At 34.0% G+C, this 25220-nt stretch overlaps 2 protein-coding genes across 3 annotated transcripts in view; both read right to left on the bottom strand.

Moving 5' to 3' along the window:
- Positions 1-4145: 4145 nt before the first annotated feature.
- On the bottom strand, positions 4146-7636 carry LOC130052553 (uncharacterized). Of its 2 annotated transcripts, XM_056157743.1 has the most exons (3): positions 7519-7555; positions 7268-7428; positions 4146-4673 (listed from the first exon to the last, which is right to left on the bottom strand). In XM_056157743.1, the coding sequence occupies exon 3, from the start codon at positions 4669-4671 to the stop codon at positions 4231-4233; it is 441 nt and encodes a 146-aa protein (XP_056013718.1). In that variant the 5' UTR covers positions 4672-4673; positions 7268-7428; positions 7519-7555; the 3' UTR covers positions 4146-4230. The 2 variants fall into 2 exon arrangements, with proteins under 2 accessions (XP_056013718.1, XP_056013717.1); XM_056157742.1 differs by lacking the exon at positions 7268-7428 and having other exon boundaries at positions 7519-7636.
- Positions 7637-9385: 1749 nt separating this feature from the next.
- LOC125675226 (DENN domain-containing protein 5B-like) overlaps positions 9386-25220 on the bottom strand; it is a 106635-nt gene continuing 90800 nt past the window's right edge. Inside the window, 14 exon segments of the mRNA XM_056157738.1 lie at positions 9386-13262; positions 13907-14081; positions 14583-14709; positions 17017-17102; positions 17305-17382; positions 17885-17982; positions 18405-18465; positions 18468-18522; positions 18834-18979; positions 19414-19535; positions 19935-20063; positions 20517-20658; positions 23391-23468; positions 24390-24489. Of these exon segments, the coding sequence (XP_056013713.1) occupies positions 13079-13262; positions 13907-14081; positions 14583-14709; positions 17017-17102; positions 17305-17382; positions 17885-17982; positions 18405-18465; positions 18468-18522; positions 18834-18979; positions 19414-19535; positions 19935-20063; positions 20517-20658; positions 23391-23468; positions 24390-24489 (1581 nt within the window). The 3' untranslated portion in view covers positions 9386-13078.

Here is a 25220-nt window from a genome sequence, read left to right as displayed (position 1 = left end):
TCTCTCTCTCTCTCTCTCGTTTTCACTTGTCTGGACGCAAAACCACTTTTCACTTCATATTACTAGTAAATAGTCTTAAAAATGCACAAAACATTGCACACCTTTTTGTATTTAATGAATGTATGAATAGATATAAAGTAATAAATGAAATAAACTGAATCAGAAACAAACGCAGTACAAATTTTAACGAATCCTAACATTTATTACATTATTAAGTTAATAAACTTGATTTATTTCTAGAGATTATACAATTCGAAGGCTAATATAATAATAAAGCCTTTATTTATCCAGGATTACATATTTAGCGATAACGCTAGTTTTCAATATGGTCCTGCATATAACATATATACAGACAGATATTAGTAAAATAAACACAGATTAAAAGCAGTAGAATACATATAAACTTAAGAAATAATTATGAATGTAAGATAAATAGGAACAAAATGAAGCTTAAAAAGTATGGTTATAATCTCTAAGAAAATTTCTCTTAAAACACGCAACACTTGTTGAGTTTCTTATATTTTGACTCAAGGCATTCCACACTGTGCTCCCTGAAATGCTGAAAGATCTTTTATAATATTCTGTTTTTGCCCTGGGTATATACAAAATATTTGAATAAGAATTTCTAGTTTGCCTCTGACTGACTTCTGATACATATTTAAAAACATTTAAATAATCTGACATTGAACCATGTAAAACTTTATATACTAAAATGACTTTTCTATAGACAAAGTAATCTGATAGAGGCAACCAGTTAAGTTCTGTAAACATGACATTAGATGGTGTTTCAAAATTCCCGATGTTAAGAATTACTAGTACTCTTGCAGCTCGTTTTTGCAATATAAAAAGCTTATTCACATTTTCAGCATTTCTTGGATTGCTCCATATAGTACAACAATATGCAAAATGTGGAAAAATCATAGTATTAAAAATCTTCAGCAGCGCATCGTTTGACATAAAATATCTTCATTCTTCTTAAAATGCCAATTCTCTTGGAAATCCTGTTCATAAGTGATTCTATATGACTTTTCCGGGACAAAGTTTCATCAATAATAATACCAAGTAATTTTAACTCCTGAACACATTCTATGACATGGTTATTTATCACTAAATTTAATTTTCGATACTTTGATAATTTTTGTGCCGATCCAATAAGCATACATTGAGTTTTAGACAGGTTTAAGCTTAATTTATTTTCCTTAATCCATATTACACTGCGCTGAAGATCGATCTTCACACATCTTTGACTCAATATTTTCCACTGACTTATCTGTTACATCTTCTGAAGTATCATCTGCATACATATTTACATGAGAATGTTTTAGTGCTTGTGGATAGTCATTAATATACAGGATAAAAAACAATGGGCCTAAAATAGAGCCTTGCGGAACTCCAATGGTTACATTTTTTTCATCCGATAAATTGCCTTTCCAAATAACTCTCTGTGTACGATTTGTTAGATATGATTTAAACCATTCAAAAGTATCATTGCATATGCCAAATGACTTAAGTTTGTGTAATAAAACTTTGTGATTGACAGTGTCAAATGCTTTCCGTAAGTCTATAAAAAGTACACCAGTAAGTTTACCTTGATCAATATTTTTAAGCCATCTATCTACTAGAGAAATAAGAGTACTTTCACATGAGTGTTTTGGCCTAAAACCAGACTGACAATCTGTAATTAGAGAATTTACTGACAAATACTCATAAAATGAATTAAAAACATGCCTTTCTAAAATTTTGCTAACACAGGGTAAAATGGATACAGGCCGATAATTATTAACTAGACATTCATCCCCTGATTTAAAAAGTGGTATAACTCGTGCCTTTTCCCAGTCATCTGCACAAGTACATGAAGATATAGAATATTTGAAAGTATATGCAAGAATATCACATACACTGTTTGATGAAAGTTTGATAGAGATACCATCCAAACCTGTTGCCTTTGATGCAGACATACATTTTATCTCATTTTCAATACATTCTGCAGTTATACCTGGTATTGTATAAGAATTTTTAGGTATTTGTTCTTCAACTGTAGGTAAAGTGTCATCAAAATGTTTTCCTAGCTCATGACCAATGTTACAAAAGTAATTATTAAAACATTCGGCAATATCCTTTGTATCTTTAAAAATCACGTTATTGTCCTTAAGAAATGTACAGTTTGTATTCGTCTTCTTAGATGGTAAGAATTGCCTAAGTTTGTCCCACATGTCCTTGGGCTTGTTTTCTGCCTGGGAAATTGCTTCCTCAACAAATGCATAATATAACAATAACTCTAATGCCCAATTAAGTAAGTAATTATATTAATTTTGGAAATATAATTCTTAAAAATACGTTCACATCAATCCCACAGAAACGAAAACATAAATTCGCAGAAACGCATGTACAATTTGAAAACCCATTTCAGAACAGACCGCGCTCTTACGCGACATGTAGGCCTAATAAAACTTGCAGATTGGGTTAAAATATCCCCACAAAAAAAGCAGAAATCAAAAAGCAGAAATCAAGCGTATTTTGTCTTTGTTCTGTGTGTTTGTCACCGGAATCATAACAGCTCACTAAATTAAACAGAACTATTCAAAGAATACAAGACGTCAGACAAAATGACCGAGATGTCCATCTCAAAGGCTCTTCTGGTCCTCGAACAATACAGTTAATCAAAGTACTGAAAGTACTGAATCGCGATAAACGTGTGAATTCTGAAAATTCGCAAAAAATATGACAGTAGTTAGAGGAAGGACAATTCCTCCATTGATGATAAAAACTGAAATTGGAAAATTTGCAGTTTCACCCACTAATGATGAAAAAAAAGAAATTGCATTAGTGGATTAATTACATGTAATGATTTTCATTAGCGAACGATTTATCATCAATGGTTATGCATTCGTTAATGCAGAATTTCTCATTAGTGGATTTTATATCATTAACGGTTGCTACAGGGTGAATCCACTATGTACTTGATCCTGCAGCATGAACCAACGCAGCCTTTCCCTGTTAACATTTTTCCACACTAAAGGGGTTCAACTCTCTCCGATCTCCAAATCATAGATTTATTCAAAAGACATATTTTGAGGGGGGGAAGTTACTCAAAATAGATCTTAAAATTAAAAAAAAAAATGCCGTTTCATTTGAAACGAACTGACTTTTATATCATCATATGCTACTACAGTATCTTGAGACTGGGTTTGGAAAACTATACCAAGATACTGATGGACAAGTTACTGATTGTTGATAATTATTAAGCTGTACTATTTAGATGGAACATCCATTGAACCGAATATCTCAAGATACAAATGATAACAAGATCCCCTTCATACTTGATAATGAAATCTGTCCCGCCTTATATAGATGAAAACCCCAATATATATGAGGCTGCATACGACTTTTCTGAGAACATTTACTGGCAACTGAAATCTGCTAAATTTATATGAACTGTTGGCTGAATAAATACCTGGCTCCCTGTAATTAACGATGTTAAGAGTTTGCTTTTTAAACAGTAAGCTATTGATGGTGTTGGAATGGAAACCTATGAAAATCGACTGTTGCAAAGATGTTGGCTATCGTTAAATCAATTTCTAGTGTTGTCCAAATTCTGTAAACATCACTTCCACGCTTGTGCAAATTGTACAGCATCTCAATAGATCATATGCTATCCTCAAATGTATACTGTAAATTCATTACATTCGTAAACGGATGTGACGAATCACAATTACAAACTCCGACAAATTTGGTATTGAGATAGATTAGAGCACCTGCTCCCACCTCTGTTGTGTCTGGGGGTCCGTGTTTGTCCTACCCTTAACTTAAAAATAGCATTCTTTATATGATTTATAAGATTGATCACTGTTCTTTATATTCACCTTTTTATAAACGTCTTCATAAAGTACTAGTATATTCGCAATACAACTTGCAATTGTAGATGATAGACATTGTTTGGTGCGTTAAAAGACTATATATTTGAATGCATCAAAATCATTTCAAAATTGCGTTGTCAAATTCCTCAGAAATGAAGTGTTTGTGACAATTGTATATTGTAGTAGTTGCTATGATCTTCATAGATCAATTCTAAAGGAATGGTACACATGGAAATTATGATGTGAAAGGCCCAACCACTTTCTTGGCATACAAGGCAATCAAGACAATTCTCATAAAGCTACACTTTAATTAAAACATGTATATCTTGTTATAACAATCCGACCCATATTTTTGAACACTGTTAGATCCTTCCTATTCCGGAGCCTCTATAGTTTGGTTTTCTTCATGATCACTTTCTGGCGCCTCCTCTGGTGAAGATTTTTCTGTCTCTGGTGGATTATCGTCTGAGGTTTTGGCCTCAGTTTCATGTGCCTGATCGTCTGCCGTTTTTACCTCCTCCACAGTTGGGTTAAAGTCACATGCTATCAGTTCAGGCTCTGGTCTCTTTACGCATACGATCGGTAAGTCCTCGCTTTCTTGCGCATCAACAATATCATCTTTTTCTTCGTGTGAATTCTTTCTGTATTTATTCTCTCCCTTTTGAGAGTTCGAAGATGCAATTGAGCGTCTATCCGAGTCGGTCTCTGTGATTTTTATTTCTGGCGGGGACAAGTGGTCAGGGTAGTCTTCGGGAGCATTGGATTTTCTCCTCTTATCTTTCGGTCGTTTCTCGGTACTGTTTGTGCACCCCATTTCTATAAAGAAAAAGAAAAAAACGGTCGTTAGCGGTAGAAAAGTAATCATTTTTTCCCGTTTTTTACAACTTACCATTATATGTTTTGTGTAACTCAAAGGGAAAGCAGGGGACCCGTAGGCCATATCAATCACCTGAGTTGTTGTATTTTTTCATGTAAAACATTACTTCCGAATTATGAGCATTCTCATTGATATCCCTTTGTATAACGTTCTTGTATGAAAAGATTTGGATCTACACTATACATTAAGACGATATGGATTTGATATATTGTACTGTTGTGGTTCTTGAGAAGACTTCTAAAGAAATTCTCTCTTTCCCTCTCCCCGACGCTCTCTCGTTCTAATGATTAATTCAAATTAGTTTAAAAATACAACTGCTTAAGTAATTGGTGTGGCCCATGGGCTTCCTGTTTTCTCTTTGTTGATACTTGTATATCATATTGACACACTGAATCATGCACGCGGTGATTCCTGAAAACATCTTTGTTTAATATTTCTAATGTAGAAATTCTAACACCCTGAGAGTAACGGTGTGAATAAATTGAAATCTGCATTACATAAGAATTTTCCTGAACAGGATTTACAAACTGTACGCTTATTGATACGGCATATTTTCAATGAAGTTTCCTCATTGTATTTTTCAATAAAAATTTTAAAGATATTTTCTTAACTTCTTTGTGTGTAGTACAAATACATGTGATATCATATCGGTTATATATACAGTTTTGCTCTATAGTGAGTATTTGAAAAATGAGAAAACAAGAAAACAAAACTGAAGTGAAAAAGGTATTTAAGGGAATAAAAAAAAAAAAATGAAAGTTGTATATATGATAAATACTCTAGAGCATTGAGAATATGTTTCTCAATCTTAAGTAATATTTAAAATATCCCTAATTCATGAATATTGTTTCAGGAGGTATGCTACACCAGGGAAATTTGATGTAGGCGAAACGTGGACGATATGTACAACAATATTTTGAAGTCGAATTTTTTCAAGTATACATGTACTTTATTTTGTCAAAAAATACAGTTTTAGTAGAAAACAAATCTGAAAAAAAAAAATTAAAATCCCTGCTGGACTCGAACCTGCGACCTACAGTGCAGCAGTCGGAATGCAAACCTACTGAGATACTCGGCTAGGTATTTAAAGTAATTCCACCCTCCTATGATGTCATCAGAGTTTGCAGAATCGATGATTTTTTTTTATATTTTTTTTTAGATTTAGGCATGATAGGAATATAAATTTTGTTGGAGTCTATTCCGATAGTTATTGTAAAAAATCTTGTTAAAAATATAAATTTTACTATTTAAAAAGTCTAACTTACAGATGAATAATCTAAGATATGCTTTAAAATATAAAATCTAAGGGCAATAACTCTGTTTTATTGATATCTTTATCAAGTCTATTATGCGATAGATTTTCTTTATCTTTAGATACTTTTTGTATATTTTTGTGAAGAAACAGTTTCATGAAATTGTTAGGATTCTGTATATGTATGTCTCGCATTTTAAAAGTGTGATGACCTATATATTTTATTTGATTATTTGTTAGTTTTTACTCTAATAAATGGAAATAAATACACTTTTTAAACTTGTATCAGATAAAACTGCGAGTATGGAGTTACCTTAAATAGAAAAGGAAAAGTCAAATATTGCTGATATTGATTTTTTCTTCTATGTTTTTAAAGGAAGTCAGCCATTATGACGATGTAGAGTACCTCCTTAAACACGTTGAACTCCTAATTGTGGCCCCATCCGAGTGAACACGCATGGTGTGAGCTTTGATCCTACACTAAATGAGGATACTCAGTAAATAAATTTCATTCTTGAAAATACCCGAGGGCATGACCCGTGACGTTTCACACCGGCGTACTTTGTGAAGTGTGTTGGCGCGTCATGAAAAATATACTACCTATTCAATTAGAAATAATGATCGTGTTTTCACGTATATGTCGCAAGATAACATCCGAGGTCGAGAAATGTTGTTTTGAATTCTACCACGGTTATTGCAAAGATCATAGGAATGACTGCGGCATTTCTTTGATCTTTGTAATAACCGTGGCAGAATGCATTTTTAAAAATTTAATCTTTTTTATTTTTTACTTACATTCTACTATTATTGCTGTCAAAATTTCCGACCGTATCCAAATTTCTTTTTACTATATACGCACATTGTTTACATCCGCATTGCATTCAAGAGAAAATGACCGTCATTACAACATGATAAAAACTCATTATCATTAATATAGATATCAAATATTTATATAATATCACAGTGGCTTTATTTTGTCATTCTTGAGGAAAAGAAGATTTTCGATGATTTTCCTAAATGATCCTTGACAAATTTTAAAAAAAATGCCCACCAAAATCCAACCCTCCGAGGTTTATTAAAGAAACTTAATTCTTCGCTATATACAATTTCTGACTTGTCTTGAAAGTTACATGTATACTGAGATAATGCTTTGCAAATTTGAAACTACGCAATATAGGAAGCTGTTCACATATCAGTTTGAAAAATGACACATTAATCAATTGTTCTTCATGAAAAGTTTACTTGATTAAAAATTTCAAAAATTGCAATGTAAATCTTTACGTCAAATTGGGGCACAAAGGGTCTAATAACGCTCTGCATTCGGTTTGCCGTACATTTCTGCAAGTTACACGGCCTGCATGGTTTAACAGACACCACCAAGACAATCTAAATAAGTGCTGTTCCAACTTTCACTGTCTGTCTCCATTGTAACCCATTGTCCTCTACCTTTCATAAACTTTATAACACATATAAATAACACTTATTGCGGTCTTTGAATTGATGGATAGTATTTGTACAGAATACATACTTACACAATTATCTCATCTGAAGTACACTTCTCACAATAATGATAACCTCTTATACGGCCTTGGTTGGTATGAGAAATAGTCTTAATCTGTGTTCCTTTGTTTTAATGTAATGTTCGGATATGACCGTCAACTACCGTGATGGGATTAAAAACAAAACAAGTTTATAGGTTTAAGGTTCTGTATCGATCTTTAAAGTATTTAGTTTATTTAACGTAAAGTAATGTTTAAAATTCGCGACCTTACCATCCCATCTCAAAGGTGCGGGGGTCGGATGCATTTCCAGATTTCAGTCGGATTGAAATATTAAAATTCTTTTAACGCAATGACTGATTGCATTGGTTGAAAGACACTGCCCAGATAAAGAAACATACCAGCTTTTAATGCATGTACATGTATCATCGATATTCAAATGTATCGTTATTCAAAAGTATCTTATTAAAAAATACCATCGTTATCCAAAAGTACCATCGTTGTGTGTGTGTGTGTGTGTGTGTCGGGGGTAGGTGGAGTCCTTTTACTATAATATCAGAACTTTCAAGTTTACATTCTTCTTACTACTACTGTTAAGATAGGATGACACAACCATTACTAATAGATTTTAGTTCCATTACAAAAAATGTTGGTCGTAGCAAAAGAAAAAGTGGAGGGGGCATGCACCTGCCCTATTCCTTAACGTCCGATTTTATTCTGTGCTTCCCTTTTTTAATCATTGTCAGCATTTACAATGTACTTTAAAAATGTAGGTCGGAACCGGTTAGCAAAGTTTTTTTTCCACTGTCGCACGTTCGATAATCTTTATCCCCTAGAGTACAGACCTTACTCTGTATTTAATTGGCATTAATTAACGCCTACCATCAATGTACTGATAATCTCCCACCTTCTCCTTATCGATTTTTTTTTAAAAAATAATTTTTTTGTTTTTGGTCAAATATTACAAATACATATTGAATTAATTTGTTCCACACACACAGGACCACGTGCCAGTCCTATATTTCTATACTTTGCACGGACCTTTCATGGTAGAATTATCAGGGGGAAAACCTGAACTCTTATACCCTTCTGCTACAGACTTTCTAGGCTGCTAATTTTTTGTTTCATCAAAGTCACCAGACGTATGGACACTACCCCCCCTTCTGATTTTTTTTTTCGCAGCGACAATTTCTCTGAAATTAGTGGGTTACCTGTCTCATCCCATCCCAATTTCGATTTATGTAATCGTTTCATGCATTTTGTAAGCTTTAGAGATTGGCCTTCCACCTATGATGTATTTTATCATACCGTTAGGAGGCCAATCTCTAAAGCTTACAAAAAGGTGTAACGATTACATAAATCGAAATTGGGATGAGATTTCGGAGAAATTATCGCAAATGAAATAAAAACAATGTGCACAAGGGGGGGGGGCATACTTCAGGTGCCTGTGGTTTCATGATTTGGTCCACTTTGTTTTTTTTCACTCCGGAACCATACCAGGTACATGTACTTGCACCGATTACCATCATAAACATATCCTCTTTGAGAATAATTAGGCTACCCATTATCACTTCGCGCTTTGTGGAGAGAAAAATAGGGGTCTAAATTTGACCTACATATGTCATTTATTTTTCCGAGAGTGGAAGAAATTATTGCTTCTTTTATCGATTACATTTTTCTAAACAAGAGACTACGATTTACCATTTTGAAAATTTTAGGAGCCAGCTGCGCCCCCCCCCCCCCCCTTTGAAGTATGAAAGTCCTATGTCCACAAGTGATCATGCTTGCCGTGGTAAAGTTTCTGCAGACAGACTTTATGTCCACGAATCTCCGATTACGGATGCTTAAATAAAAGAAACAAAAACAGGAAATAAAAATTAAATGAACAAGAACTAGCAAATATTTTCCTATTTCAATGTTTATTTCTCAAAAACAAGATCTAAAGGGAACGTCTAACAATTCAACTGATTTATAATAGTTACAAATGACAGGACTTGGTATTGCTAATATACAATACTAGGATAACAAAGTATTACTGGAGTGGTGCGTTATACGACTTCATCCGTAAGACTAAACTATTACACTGAACAGGTAATGGATGGACATGTATATCGTACAATATATATTACAGGTAATTTACGTATCGTCACGCACTGTCGCACCTGCATAACCTGGAACTTCTCTGCTTAGGTTAAAAAAAAACCCACATTCATGAAGAAATGGCTGTCATTACAATTTGTAAAGCGTAGATATATTGTTATGTTATATTTTGTTGTTCCATATTACACACAACATGGAGGGCAAATTTCTTTTGATTGTTAATCTTCCCAAAAATCACATCCCCCCATAAAAAAAAACTGAGGATGGTATTGCATCAAACAGAGCCAGTCTTCTGGTCATATTATGCGTCATAACATCCAAATCGCAACAAAAATTAAACAAAAGTCTTTCTTCATTGGTGAACAAAGCTTCAATAATTCAAGCTATTGAGGTAATAGTTCACGTTATGTATTAAGTAGAATAGGTAACTTTAAAACAACTTCGTCAAATCTACAATTTGTGAACACAAGACTTTACAAGCAGTGCACAAATATAAAAAAAAAATGTATACAGAACTGGGGTCATGTCTCAATGAATTACAATGAGATAATGATACTTAAAACTTAATCTTTATGAGTGGTTAAGAAAGTCATCTACAAATGTAAGCTACAAAATAGATCCTTACTTTCAATGTCCAAAATAAGAGTGCTTACTATTTGTGGAGGGTGGACATTTTTTGCTTCAAAACTTCTGTCCTTTAATTTAGAAAATTTTAAAACTGCAGTAGAAGCATGGCAGTTAGTACACATCCCTAACAGAATAATCATGCATGTAATTAAACTGACATAAAAGTGTACGTATACTGTACCAGTATCTCACAGAAACTAACTTAGAAAAATGTTGATCGTGTGTACTCGTTATACCCAAGTAATCAACATTTACATTAATTTGTGAGAGCCCTCTCTAACAGAATTAAAAGTTTCATTTTAATCTATTCATAATTCATAACTAATTTGTGTTGAAGTCAGTTCCTCTGAGTAGAGGTCTTGCGATTTTACATAAAATCTACTCAACAACTGAGGTTCAATGACAATTTCAAGAAATAAGTCCTTGTGTTAAACAGGAGGAACGTACAGTACCCAATAACAAACATTTGATTCAGAGAGGACAGCTCCTTGAAAATAAACCTTATCCAAAAAGTTTAACCACAGTCAGGCATGACAGGCTTACATTACACACTAATGACTGAAAATCAAATAATTCATATCTTTTGTAAGTGCTGTCATTATACAGAATACTGTAGATTCCTAAATATACACGAGGAATTTGTCATCACGTAATTTCACGAGAGGTATCACTCGTGAAATAAAATTACTTTTCATTTTCTGTTGCTAAAATTCACGTAAGAACTCTTGATTAACAGACGACACATTAACTCATGTTCATGCGATTTGATATATAGGAGTCAAATCGCCATATTTAAGAATACTCGTGTAAAATAAGGAATCTACAGAAATTTTACAAAATCAGTAAAAACATTTAGACATAATATAAACGCCTCAAAATAAAAGTGTTAACTAATTGCATACAACAATGTGATTAACAAAATAAATACAATCATGACTCCAAAAATTTTCAAAAGTCTGGAAAATGTAAATAAAGGTTAGGAATTCAGAAATGGCACACTACTACAACAGTTGTACATAAACTGCAGATTTCTTTTGAACAAACATATCTGCTCTCCATATCACTGTGCACTTAATGATTAAAAAATTAACACCCTAGATTAAGGAAATACTGGAATTGGCACTTGTTATACAGCGACAGAAACACAGCTGTGTCGACCACAACACAGAACAGAACCAGGGAGCCCTCCGTCAATAACATTACAATAAAATATGTTCATACCAACAGAAACACTACAACCTCTTAAACCTCTAAACAATAGAGAATCTCATTTCCTACACTATACTGACATCACTTCCTACATTATACTGACATCACTTCCTGCATTATACTGACATCACTTCCTACATCATACTGACATCACTTCCTGCATTATACTGACATCACTTCCTGCATTATACTGACATCACTTCCTACATTATACTGACATCACTTCCTGAATAATACTGACATCACTTCCTACATCATATTGACAGGGTGACATGCCTATCAAATCCGAAAATTGATTAATCCGATATAATACAGACATACAATTTAGCAACGATCATAGAGTGAAATATTGTATACGGATGGCGTCTACATGCTTACAGTTTTCTGAAACACGTTACAGTGTGTCTGGGAAGGAAAACGTAACACTGCGTGGTTTGTTGGTGGAATATTGTCAAGGTAATAAACGTACATGTAACAAGCACGGCCAAAAAAGATTTATACAGTACATGTCAACAGGATCATAAATATATCGAAATAATCTGAGTATTTGTTAATCAATCTAATATTGTTGTATTGATAGAAAAAAAAAATCATATTGCAACCTTAGAAAATGAAACTCATCCAAATAAGAACTTATGTTAGACATACCCTATTGCATATATATATAATGAATTCTGCCAGTGTCTGTAGGAAACTTAAAACCTTACAGGAGAAACATTGAAGTCTGAAGTCTGCAATGTGTGAACTTATAAGTGTACAACATTACAAGACAATTCTGACAAGATATTGCACATCTTAATAAGAACAATGAAAAACAAACAAGTCTGATTATCATAATAACACAAATTCAATAGAGACTAGTTTTCAAAAAATATGCAAAGACACTTTCTACATACAACTGTACACGTATCCTATATACACGTAACATAGTGGCTATATATATATATATAAAGTATATGACTCTTAATGTATTGGAAATGAGATCTGTCAAACAATTTATTCTGTTTAATTGGAGAGTCAGAATTTACACGTAATCATGTACTTGAAAACGTAGCTCTACTTCTGTTCTTGCACCTTTTACTTTTATCACACGCATTTGTAAAACACACAATTCATAAAATCTTTAAAGTCACTGAAAAAAAATTGAAGACTCACCATACACTTCCACTGTTATTTATAAACTTATATGTACAATTACTACTGTTATTTATAAACTTAAATGTACAATTACTACTGCTATTTATGAACTTATATGTATATGCCTTGTGTGGTGTACAATATTAATTTATAGACCAAATCTTTCAGTAATGCTGCACTAAGTAAGAAATGTATATATAAAAAAAAAAAATGAGACAGTAGCATTGCATGTTTTCGTTATCTGGTATTTTACAAAAAAAAAAAAAAATAATAAATTAAAAAAAAAAAAAAAATAAATAAATAAAAAATTTAAAAAACTCCAAAAAACCAGTCATGCCCTATTGAATATGGTAAAATCTGTCATGCTTATTTCTGTTTGAGCCATAACAACAAATACATTGTATGTAACATATTATAACAACAGGTGCTATTTCAGTGCTGTAGTCAAACCTGACAGAAAAAAAAACTTCTTGAAATAACACTATCGGTGGGTGAACAAAAATGTGGCAATTTCCCTTCCTCAAATGTCTAAACCGCGGAGAAGGGAGGACTCTAGCGTGACCTGGAATTCCTCGAGGGTACCGAGGATGTGGACTAAGTAGTTAATATGACTGTAATTCCGCAAAAATGAATTTTCTTCGTACATCTGTGCAGTCACTGGCGTGTTGGCAACCAAGGGAAGTAACTTCTGAATCAAATGATCCCTACAAAAGGTTAAACCATCCAATAAAAGTAAAACTCGTACACAAGCAGCAACATTACAACATGTTACAATCCCTGAGTAGAGACCGACTACAGTATAAATTTCCCACTGTGCTTTCATTTTCAACTTTCATGAAAAGTTTGCTATTAACACAATAAAATGCAGGCTTCTCCATCCACACAAGTGGCATGAGTAATGTCTTAAGCCAAGTAACCAAGCTGTTCCTGTTCCGTACTTGACGAGGATCAACCACTGAGCATGGCCATACTGATATGAAGCAAACGTTACCTCGATAAATGACCTTGACCTGTACATTCACTGATGATAACTCACAGCTTAGTCATGTTAGTGATTCTTATTTGGTTTTAAAGGCCGAGAGAATTTTTTCCTGCCATTATTTAAAAATTTCTTTCAAAACCACTACATATATCTTAACATGAGTCAAACAAACTGACCTCATACCTAAAATAACTGACTTTATACCTACACAGACAAACTGACCTTATACCCACACAGACAAACAATCTGATGTACATAAAATAAACTGACCTTATACCCACACAGACAAACAATCTGATGTGCATAAAATAAACTGACCTTATACCCACACAGACAAACAATCTGATGTGCATAAAATAAACTGACCTTATACCGACACAGACAAATATCTGGAACTTCCCGTCCTTTCCTACAGATTCCGTAGCACTGTTGATTTTATTGAGGAAGTTACAGTAGATCCAGTAACCAGCCGTAGCTCCATCAGAGATAGGCTGTCGGACTTCACCCGTCAGAACACCCTCAAAATGCTGCTTCACCTTCTCTGAAAAACACAAAGATCAGAAAATGAAACAATGGAGTGTGACATATAAAACTATTCTTATATAATATCATACCAATTTTTAAAAATTCTTGAATGCATATTTCACCAAGAAATGTACAAGTAAGGAACAAACACTCTTTTTTAAAACATTTCTGCTGAAAGTTTTGATAATGGAAATCCATTCCTTCAACACTGTAATCAATTTAACGGCAGACATTCTATTTCTATAATGTCAACTGTTAATTGTCAGGAATGGACTTTTGTTGTACCAATTATACTGAAAGGCCTTTTGGATTAAATGGATTTCTAAATTAATTAAACTGTGATAAATGGACTTTTTTTTTCAGTTGTATGCAATGGACTTTAATGATGGAATATTGTAGAAAGATGATATTTCAACATATACTACAAAAGCATCCTTATCAAAGTTAAATTTTCGCATAGCTTTGTTTTTTATTCTTTTAAACAGTTTCTATATCAATCAGTAAATTGAATACAAACCGAGATAGTCCCAGATGAAGAACTTATTCCTAAAGAGACGAGAGGATCTGAAGCCATACTGAAACACCAGCTCCAGACAGTGGACAAGCCCCTGATCTCCACACAGAAGGTAGGTCAGGTTCCCTCTCTATCAAAAAAATAACTCCATCACATAGTGTTTGTGTGTAAATATCTTACATGTAAAAATCACAAACAAATTATATAACATTGAAAATGTCTAATCTGACACTCATTGGGCATTTCAACCCTTATTTTCTTTCTCAATTTTATATTGTTATTGTTTTTTACACTGTTATTTCGACACACTGTGTATTTCGATTGAAATTTGTCTTCCAGTGTATGTCTGATTAGACAGCTTTCCTTGTATACTCTGCATGTACAACAATATATGCATTTGGAACTTTCAGAGTTATCCCCCTTTAAAACACAATCTTGGGATAGCTATCCTGTCTAGCATGCAAAGTACTTGCAAATTTGTGAGATCTCATGTTTTATAGCTTTCCGTATTATTTTTGAGGCTCTAATACTGATCTCTTTCTCTGGTTTATAGAAATAAATTCTGACCTCTTTCTCTGTATAGAAATGAACCCTGACCTGTTTCTCTGGTTTACAGAAATAAATTCTGACTGCTTTCTCTGGTTTACAGAAATAAACTCTGACCTCTTTCTCTGTACAGAAATAAACTTAGGGCTATTCCAGAAATAAATACATGGGGGGGTTGGGAGGCACCTTTTGTATATACCAAGCACCCATAAAAAAAAATAAAAAATTACCCCATGACCCATCAAATTAATAAACTCATTTTACAATGACCCATCTAATTAAAAAAAAAAAACTAACCAGACCCACCACAAAAATATTTTTAAAAATGAAAACGGTACAAATCTCGCGAGGTTTTCGGGACAAACATTCTAGTCAATGACGCGGTAATGCCTGTGCGACATTGTATCACAGTAGTTCTGAAGAAACGATGTCACATCAACAATCAAAGGCATCTATGGCGGGAATGTTGGAAAGATTGGGAGTCCAAACGATGCTATTATCATGAAATGGGTATGGATATGTTTTTCCACGAATCGTTCGTCTTCTAATGGAGCCCGCGCCCGGAGGCCTCTATATCACCATCACACCGACTGATAAATATAACGCATCGGTACCCTCGTATAAATCAACTAAGGTTTGCCTATTTTTATTAGAAAACGGAATACCTATTGGTTTCAAAATATTCCCAAAATCGATGCACTGTAAACTGTAATAATCTGCAGAACAGAATTCGCCGCCATCACGTCCAAAGGGACCCTACTAAACGCTAATTTGAAGAGTGCCATAATGGAAAGTTATGTGCTGCAAAGAGCGACAACTCGAATAGTTCTATGTTACTTCCGATTTCGAAAGCAGCATTTCGAAAGCACGTTTTCAATTTTCCCTTCGACGTTTTGTAACCAACACGACAAGAGCGACAATAAAAATATTCTGAAAACTTAACACCCACGTGGCACAAAATAAAACAATAGAAACTACCCACTACCCATAATAAATATTTTTTAACAGTCCAACCACGGACCAAATAAAATATGAAAAAATACGACCACCCACACAAAAAAATATAATTTGCCGCCCGACCCCCCCCCCATTTGATCATTTCTGGAACAGCCCTTACCTCTTTCTCTGGTTTACAGAAATAAATTCTGACCTCTTTCTCTGGTTAATAGAAATAAACTCTGACCCCTTTCTCTGTATGGAAATAAATTCTGTCAGCTTTATCTGGTTTATAGAAATGTATTCTGACCTCTTTCTCTGGTTTTATAGAAATAAACTCTGACCTCTTTCTTTGGTTTACAGAAATAAATTCTGACAGCTTTATCTGGTTTATAGAAATAAATTGACCTTTTTTTTAGTACAGAAATAAATTCTGACCTTTCTCTGGTTTATAGAAATAATGGAAGCTCTCTACTGCTGACCCTCAAGACCGGAAAGAATGGAGATCTGAGGTGAGATCTGCCATGCGTGCAGCCAGCCAGATACCTGGAAGGGGGCCCACTAGTGTGGACATTACCCATGATACTGCACGGAAATAAAAAGGAACCGACAACAACAACAACAAACTCTGACCTCTTTCTCTGGTTAATAGAAATAAACTCTGACCTCTTTCTCTGTACAGAAATAAATTCTGACCTCTTTCTCTGGTTTACAGAAATAAACTCTGACCTCTTTCTCTGGTTTACAGAAATAAATTCTGACCTCTTTCTCTGGTTTACAGAAATAAACTCTGACCTCTTTCTCTGGTTTACAGAAATAAACTCTGACCTCTCTCTGGTTTACAGAAATAAACTCTGACCTCTTTCTCTGTATAGAAATAAAATCTGACTGCTTTCTCTGGTTTATAGAAATAAATTCTGACCTCTTTCTCCGGTTTATAGAATTGTATTCTGACCTCTTTCTCTGGTTTATAGAAATGTTTGACTAGATTGTTTACAGCATGCCCCAGCCTCTCCTGAATTTCTGGAATACTTAGAGATCCTAAAAAACAATTGATTAAAGAATTTGTGACATATTCTGAACAAGAAATCAGATATTTTAAATATAACTACATGTACTTTAAGGTAAACTATACACGTATGTGAAATTACAATTCCAGGGGAGAATTTTGCGAATCACAGCATTGGAATAATTCCACTACAAAATAACCATACACAAAAACAAACAAATTCTGCATAAATACCTGGATCAGGTGACTTTTTAGGTGAATTAGGGGACATCGCTTTATTTGGGGGTGACGAAGCAACTGCTAAGTCTAAATCTGAAAGGAAATATGCATACAATTTAGGTCTCCTGCTAAAATATATCTTGTCGCCTAAGAATGATCATTTGATATTCTTATCCAATTAATAAAGAGAATTTTGTGTGAAAGAAAAAGTGAAGATTACGAACAGTGATCCATCTCATAACTCATATGAGGAATACAAAATTAAGAGTTGGGCAAAGACAGATCCCTGGATATAACAGAGGTGGGATCAGGTGCCTATGAGGAGTAAGTATCCCCTGTTGACCTGTCACACCCACCGTAAACCCTACTGTATATCTTGATCAGCTAAACGGAGCAATCCATAATCAAAATCGGTGTGGAATGTCTATCAACATAACAAAATGTTCCATAACAAGTTAATGTACATTGCAATTGCTATCTACAATGTACATTTAAAATTCATTTTTTGCTTCCATGTCATGTGTGTATGTTGTGTTTGAGTATCAGTAGTGATGTAAATATTCATTCATTAGAATTTCATAGAGGGGGTTGTTACCGTAAGTATCTGAGTGCTGTGGAAGTAGCTGTGCTACTAGCAATCTCTCTGTGCTGCCATCATCCACCATTTTACCTAGCCATCTCCCACAAGGGAATCTGAAATCACAGTACAGTAAAACACCCTTATAATGAACATGCTTATAATGAATTCAAGCTTATTGTTCTATGAGATGAAAATAAAGAAAATCTTATTGGATATAATGAAGTTTGGTTACAATGACTCGTTTTTCAATGATCCTGGAGGTTCACTATAACCATGTTTTACTGCATATCTTCCTTTATAGAATTATTTTATCATTATGATCAATACAGTGGAAATTCCATTTCCCAGCATGCAACATTGACACTATTTGGCACATGACATCAAAATGCAATATCACATAGAGAATCATTTACACTCTTTCAAAATACAAACTTCATATGCTGGTATTGTATAGTACATGTAATAACACCATCTCAATCATTTCTTTTTTTTACATTTAGGGAACCAGCACAGAAATTTGTTTATTTGTTCGTACTTGTAGAGATGTCCTGTTAACTCATTCCTGACGAGAACGTACTCCACAAGCCAGCGGGGGTGAGACCGGTGTTGTCATGGCCGATACGAAGTGTCGTCAGTATCCCAAGATTCTTGTGCTGTAATTTACAATACCCCAATATCTCTATCAAGTCAATAAAAGTTTCTATTTATACGATTTCCTCCACAACTACAGGATTAAAAGTCACACACAAAGAAGACCACAAAAATCTACTTGTACATTGAATAGTTTGTAATGATAAAATAATACTCAAATCATTTAGCCTAATATTTACACATAATATAATTAAGCCTTTAATGTTAACAGAATAATACAGTTGTATATCACTTTGATCTTTTCAGAAATATATTCTAGTACTAAACACATCTTTTCGGACATTTTCCTTGCACTTTCAATAGCACCACTGACCTCTACATTAAATTCCAGGCATCCTTTGGGGATATCAATCACCCCGGTCTCCCCGTGCTGACCAGCAAAGCTGATCCATGGATTAGCACTAGTGGTCGAACAACCAAACTTAGGACTAGGAAAAATTAGCACTTTGTATGGTACAACTGCAACAAATAAACAAAATTTTTTTTTATAGAAAATGTTTGCTTCAGTCAAACATCAAATGGCCTGACACTTTGTGATGTTTTCTTGTAAGTTTAAGGGTATATGTAACTCTGTAACTGAACTCAACTGATTGTGTACCTGTGTTCAGGTGTAACTCTGATAACAGATTGTGTACCTGTGTTCAGGTGTAACTCTGATAACAGATTGTATACCTGTGTTCAGGTGTAACTCTGATAACGGATTGTGTACCTGTGTTCAGGTGTAACTTTGATAACTGATTGTGCACCTGTGTTCAGATTTACTCTGATAACAGATTGTATACCTGTGTTCAGGTGTAACTCTGATAACTGATTGTGTACCTGTGTTCAGGTGTAACTCTGATAACTGATTGTGTACCTGTGTTCAGGTGTAACTCTGATAACTAATTGTGTACCTGTGTTTAGGAAAGAGTTGGTATATGAGAAATAGTCCACAGCGTTCAGGGAGAGTAGATGAAACAAGAACTGTTCTCTCTCATCCTCGCATCGCAGGAAGGCATATCTCTTGTACAAGTTCCTGTACAATAACATACAATATACAGTTAAGATCAGCTTCACCTCGAGAAATAGACTTACTCTCAGGAAACTGGAATGTTGCTGACCCCCTCTATGATATACAGGTACCTTAACCATTTTATCATATCGAAACAAACATTAAAACCAGAATAAGACTTAATACAATGTATAAAACAGGGATCTACAGGACCTACCGTACTCACCATAATAAGACTTAATACAATGTATAAAACAGGGATCTACAGAAACTACCATACTCACCATGATTGTTGCTATTTCCTGTCATAAACTGGTTCTTATATGGGAACCAATTAATTTGCAGAATGTATTTATATACAGTAGGTTCCTCTCAAATATCTAAACAATTCTGTATATGTTAAGGAATGTTTCAATTAAGTACCTGAGTAACTCTGCATCAGACAGAAGCTCTTTGAGATGGGATGCTAGCATCTTCTTTTCAAGAGCAAGCCTGACCCAGGCCCGAGCATGTCCCACATCTGTTCTCATTTCCACCATTTGCTGCACTTTTCTAAAATTAACCAATCACAAATTAAGAAAACTCATGTTTTAACCTCTTACGTTCACAACTGAAAATTGTTTTGTCAATTACAAAATTTCTATTTTCCCATTTACATGTTAGAATTCCTATGCCATACCACTTTAAGGTGCATTCTAAACATGAATTCATAGGAATGAGGTACAAGATTTAAAGATTCTCATCTCAATGTACACAGAAATGTATGAACAATTTAACCTCAGTACAATCGTCATCAGACAATCATCGCTGATCTCATCTTCTTACACATCACATCATGAGTGAAAGAAGAGATCAGCTGGGGGTATGTGATGATGTAACACAATGTACACCTCTAAAAGTTATTCTGATGTCCACATCTAAGAACTACTTACATGTAGATCACATAAACTACAAATTTTCCCTGGTATGAGCTTAAACTGCTTGCATGTTTTCCTCTGTATTTACCTCATATCGTAGGCCAGTGAGGTCGGCAGTGGATTCAGGGTCGGAAGCTCGATCCTCCCCTTGCTTCCCTTACGTCGATGTGTCTTTATCTGACTTGGTTGGTCTTGAATGGTCTCTGAACTTAATGACATCACAGTGACATCTACCAAAAGTGTGTATAATTTTGGATATAAACACTAATCATATCAAAATTCACCTTTAATGAATGACAGTATTTTTCTCTTGCTTTCACTGTAAGTAATACATAAATATCACAATAAATTGTCTTTTATAAAATCTAATTTGAACTTATTACTTTAGTACATTTGTATGAGCTTATTAAATTATGTAAAAGACAGCCGTGACATTATCAAATAGAATCATTTCATTAGTCTTTTATTAAAAAAAGTTTTAAAATGAACAATAAAATTCAGACAACACTTTGTCAAATACTGTAAAATGAATATATGCTCTGAAAATCCACATGGAGGAAAATGTAAAATATACTTTAATAAATCAAATCAAGTTTTAAATTATCACACTAGAAAAAAAATGCAGAGTGAGTCCATGCAGAAAATGGTCACAATTTGATACTGAAGGGGTAGTGCCACCGTACATCACCTCACATTTCAGCAATGATCACAGCCAGAAACTTCACAACTTAGAGAGAGAGAGAGAGAGAGAGAGAGAGAGAGAGAGAGAGAGAGAGAGAGAGAGAGAGTTACCATTTTCACTTTTCAAATTAAAATACTGTATGTTTTTTGTTTTTTTTTTTAAATTATTTTTCACATTTTCACAAGTTTCATACATGTACAAGTAATAAGCATGCATGTATAGATGTACTGCAATAAATATTTATAATCAAACAAGTTTTGGGACTCCAAATCTGCTTTCTTGAGTTGACAATATGGTGTTCTACTTTTACATATGATCATCTCATTGCACATGTATGGGTGTGTGTGTGTTTGTGTGGAAGGGGGGGCATATATAGCAGTGAGAATGGTTGGTATATTTCATTATCAATTTATCTATTAACATAAACTGAAATCAAACTTTATAAAATAATTCAGTACAAGAAATTATCTTTCAGAAATAAAAAAAAAAAAATTGATGTGCTCCTTGTCCAACTACCTGTAATCTACCGAATCTGTCTATTGTGCACGTACTACAGAGATTTAGACCTCAATCATGTTGAAGAGCTACACGTTCTAATGTTTACACCACATAGTAAAGAAACGCCCACTCAACACCAAAATAAGGAAACCAAGGTGAGTCTACTGGTCACAATAGGTATAACTAAATAATAATATTGTAAAGCTGAAACATACGTGATGTGTGATCCCAATGATCTATTTCACGGCAGAAAATAACAATAAAATATCATCAGTGCTAATCATGCATAACAATCATTCCTAATCATGGATAGTAATTCTGAACAAAGAATCAAAATTCTACTGCATGTATTTTTCTTTCGACTCGTCATCATTTTTAAAACAGTAAATAAATTTCAATTTGAGTCATGCTAGAATAAAGACTGATTCTGTTGACACTCATTATAAGAGACCATAAAAGCAGAGCAACCTCAGGCCTCACTTATAAATACTGGAGTTACATACTCACACTCTCACAAACAACCCCAGGCCTCACTTATAAATATTGGAGTTACATACTCACAAACACACACTCTCACAAACAATCACTCACACACACGCTCTCACAAACAACCCCAGGCCTCACTTATAAATATTGGAGTTACATACTCACTCACAAACATTCTCACAATCAATAACTCACACAGACACTCAATCTCACAATTGAAACACTAACACACACACACACACACACTTTACTCGCACACTCAATCTCACAAACAATCACTTGTGCACACAGTCTCACTCACACACACAACTCATGCATACAAACACTCACTTATGAGCACATACCCACTCATGCATCCACACTAACTCGGGCACTCACTCTCCTACACACTAACAAACCACACTCATGTTACTATATCCCCTCAAACTTGATTTCAAAGGAATGACAAGCTTAGTATAAATTGCTACCAACAGCACAATACCATATTGTATTACCGTATAAGCCGAAATTTTAGCGAGGATTTAATTTTGGCATTATTAGCGAGAGTGATGAGATTGCTGAAATTGAATATCGCTGACAATTTATTCGGTATTGAAGGTATTAGTTATCTTTTCTGAAATTATAAAGTTGCTAAAATTAGCACTTGCTAAATATATAGATCCATTTCTATGGAAAAATCACTAAATTTGTATCTCGCTAAAAATTCCACTTATACAGTAGATCCTATATAATGTTGGTGATACACAAGCACTGAAATTGTACACTGTACAGTGTTTCACTTCTCTCTGAAGTTACTGAAAGCGACACCTGTGATGTAACATCATATCAATCTGCCATGTGAGAACGAGAACAATCTTAATGATTCTAATCACAACTGTTTTACTCCTGGATGGCCACATGTGTACCTTTAAGTTTCACCTCAATGAGAAAATGAAAAAAGAAAGTGAAAATCCAAAACAACACTTTAAGAAAAGCAGCTGCATGCCAATCTTGCTAAATACAATGAACTGTGAAAATGAGTTCCTAATAGCACTGTAGGAAATCTTTCCTTTAATCAGTACATAGAGTTCTTTCCTTTCCATTTTTATTTTGCTGTAACTTTGTCAAATTAAATGATGGACTCACGATTAATCTATATAAATAAATTTGCACTTAGAAAACACACAATCAAAAACTGAACTTTACTGAAAATCCTTTCCAAACGAAAGAACACTTGAAAAATGAACAAAATGGGCAAGATGGTCAAGACTGCAGCAGTAAAACAAGGAAAACATTAGAACGCTAAATTTTACTTACTGCTGCATAGACATAAGTACAACGATCTAAGTGAGGTATAGTCTAGTCTCGTTCTCTTACGTATCGCAAAACGTGACGCTAAAACACAAAATCAGCTACTTTACACTGTGTTTACAAACAATTCTGTATCATCGTTAACTAACAAACCCTTACAAAGCCTAACTAAAACATTGTATGTAAACAATTCTGTATCATCGTTAACTAACAAAGCCTTACAAAGCCTAACTAAAACATTGTATGTAAACAATTCTGTATCATCGTTAACTAACAAAGCCTTACAAAGCCTAACTAAAACATTGTATGTAAACAATTCTGTATCATCGTTAACTAACAAAGCCTTACAAAGCCTAACTAACATACTGCCCACCAAAATAAATATTAACTCAGATAATCCAAATTATCTATTTTTAAAAAAAGCTTTATGCAATTGTGGTGTTTAAAATCCTTCAAGATGTGAATATTAAAATAATGACTTCAGTTTTCATTCAAAGTATGTTGTGCTTGCATTGAACAAACTATTACCTGAAAGTTTTCACATCTCCATCACAAACTTTCTGTTGAAAACATTTCAATGGAATCAGAGACAGATCTATATGTTTATGCATGTAGTGTTTAAATGTTTGGACAAACTGATGCATGGCTATAGATAGAGAAACACTCCTTTATGTGTGCACTAATTTTTGGTGGGCAGTGCATATGTATGTAAATTTCAAATGTTTCCAGGAAAAAAAATTATCATGATGATTTCTGTAGATTCCTAGTTTCATGCAAGTATTCAATATGGCAAAATGATTCGTATACGTCAAATTGCGTGAACATGAATTCACCTGTGGTCTATTAAATCAGGAGTTTTTGCATGTATTCTAACAACAGAAAAATAAAAGGGAAAGTTACGCGATAATAAATTCCGCACGTATATTTAGGAATCTACAGTAGTTAGCAAGACAATTTCCAACATTAGATGATTTCTTGTAATAATTTTATGTGGGGGATCATTACCTGGTGGAGCCAGTCTGTTACTGTCAAGGCACTGGTTTCCATAGTTACAGTCTTGAAGCTCTAGGTAGCTCAGTAGGTGGGACCACAGGGCCGATTTTCCCTGAAAGCAACATCTAACATTCACATATACTTGTATGTCAGGTTTTGTGTCATTTTGTATGAACTTGATTTCTAAGAATGCTTAAAGACTGAGAAAATAAGCACCACCTTCAAATTTACCTGGTCTGTGAAGCCGTGTCAATCAGGAGAAATTAAGCTTCACATTGGATGCTAGAAATTGATGGACATTTAGTTACTAGTCCTTGTACATGTATATACCTTATCTACCTAATCTGGCGCTCGAGGTGTCCGTGCAATCTTTTGATGCTTGCCGCGTAAACCTCCTCGAAAGGGAGACGGTTTTGGCTTTTTCATGTAGATAGTCACACAATATTAGAAGTACATTTTGCATACCATTACATCAAACATAATACAGTAGTTTATGCTTAGGAATGGGTATGATTGATAGTTATGGATTGTTAGAATATCATTTACACAGACATCGATTTTATGCTAAACAGAAAGTATCAACTCTTGTTGAAAACGTTGTGTAATTATGTATAATTAATGTTCATCAAGAAATATTAATTATGAGTAAATAGGTGTTTGCTGTAACTGTGTTCTACTGTAAGTGTGAATTCATTATGAGTATGTTCACTGCAACCGCATTTTACTGTAAATGTGAATTCATTATAAGTGTGTTCACTGTAAATGTGAATTCATTATGAGTGTGTTCACTGTAACCGTGTTTTACTGTAAATGTGAATTCATTATAAGTGTGTTCACTGTAAA

This window comes from Ostrea edulis, chromosome 3 (genome assembly GCF_947568905.1).
Source record: "Ostrea edulis chromosome 3, xbOstEdul1.1, whole genome shotgun sequence".
Classification (NCBI taxonomy): Eukaryota; Metazoa; Mollusca; class Bivalvia; order Ostreida; family Ostreidae; genus Ostrea; species Ostrea edulis.
The sequence above is the reverse complement of the archived record's forward strand: the minus strand, read 5'-3'. Positions and strand labels throughout refer to the sequence as shown.

Coding starts and splice junctions, on each gene's coding strand:
- LOC130052553 (XM_056157742.1), bottom strand. CDS start 4,671: ATGGGGTGCACAAACAGTACCGAGAAACGACCGAAAGATAAGAGGAGA.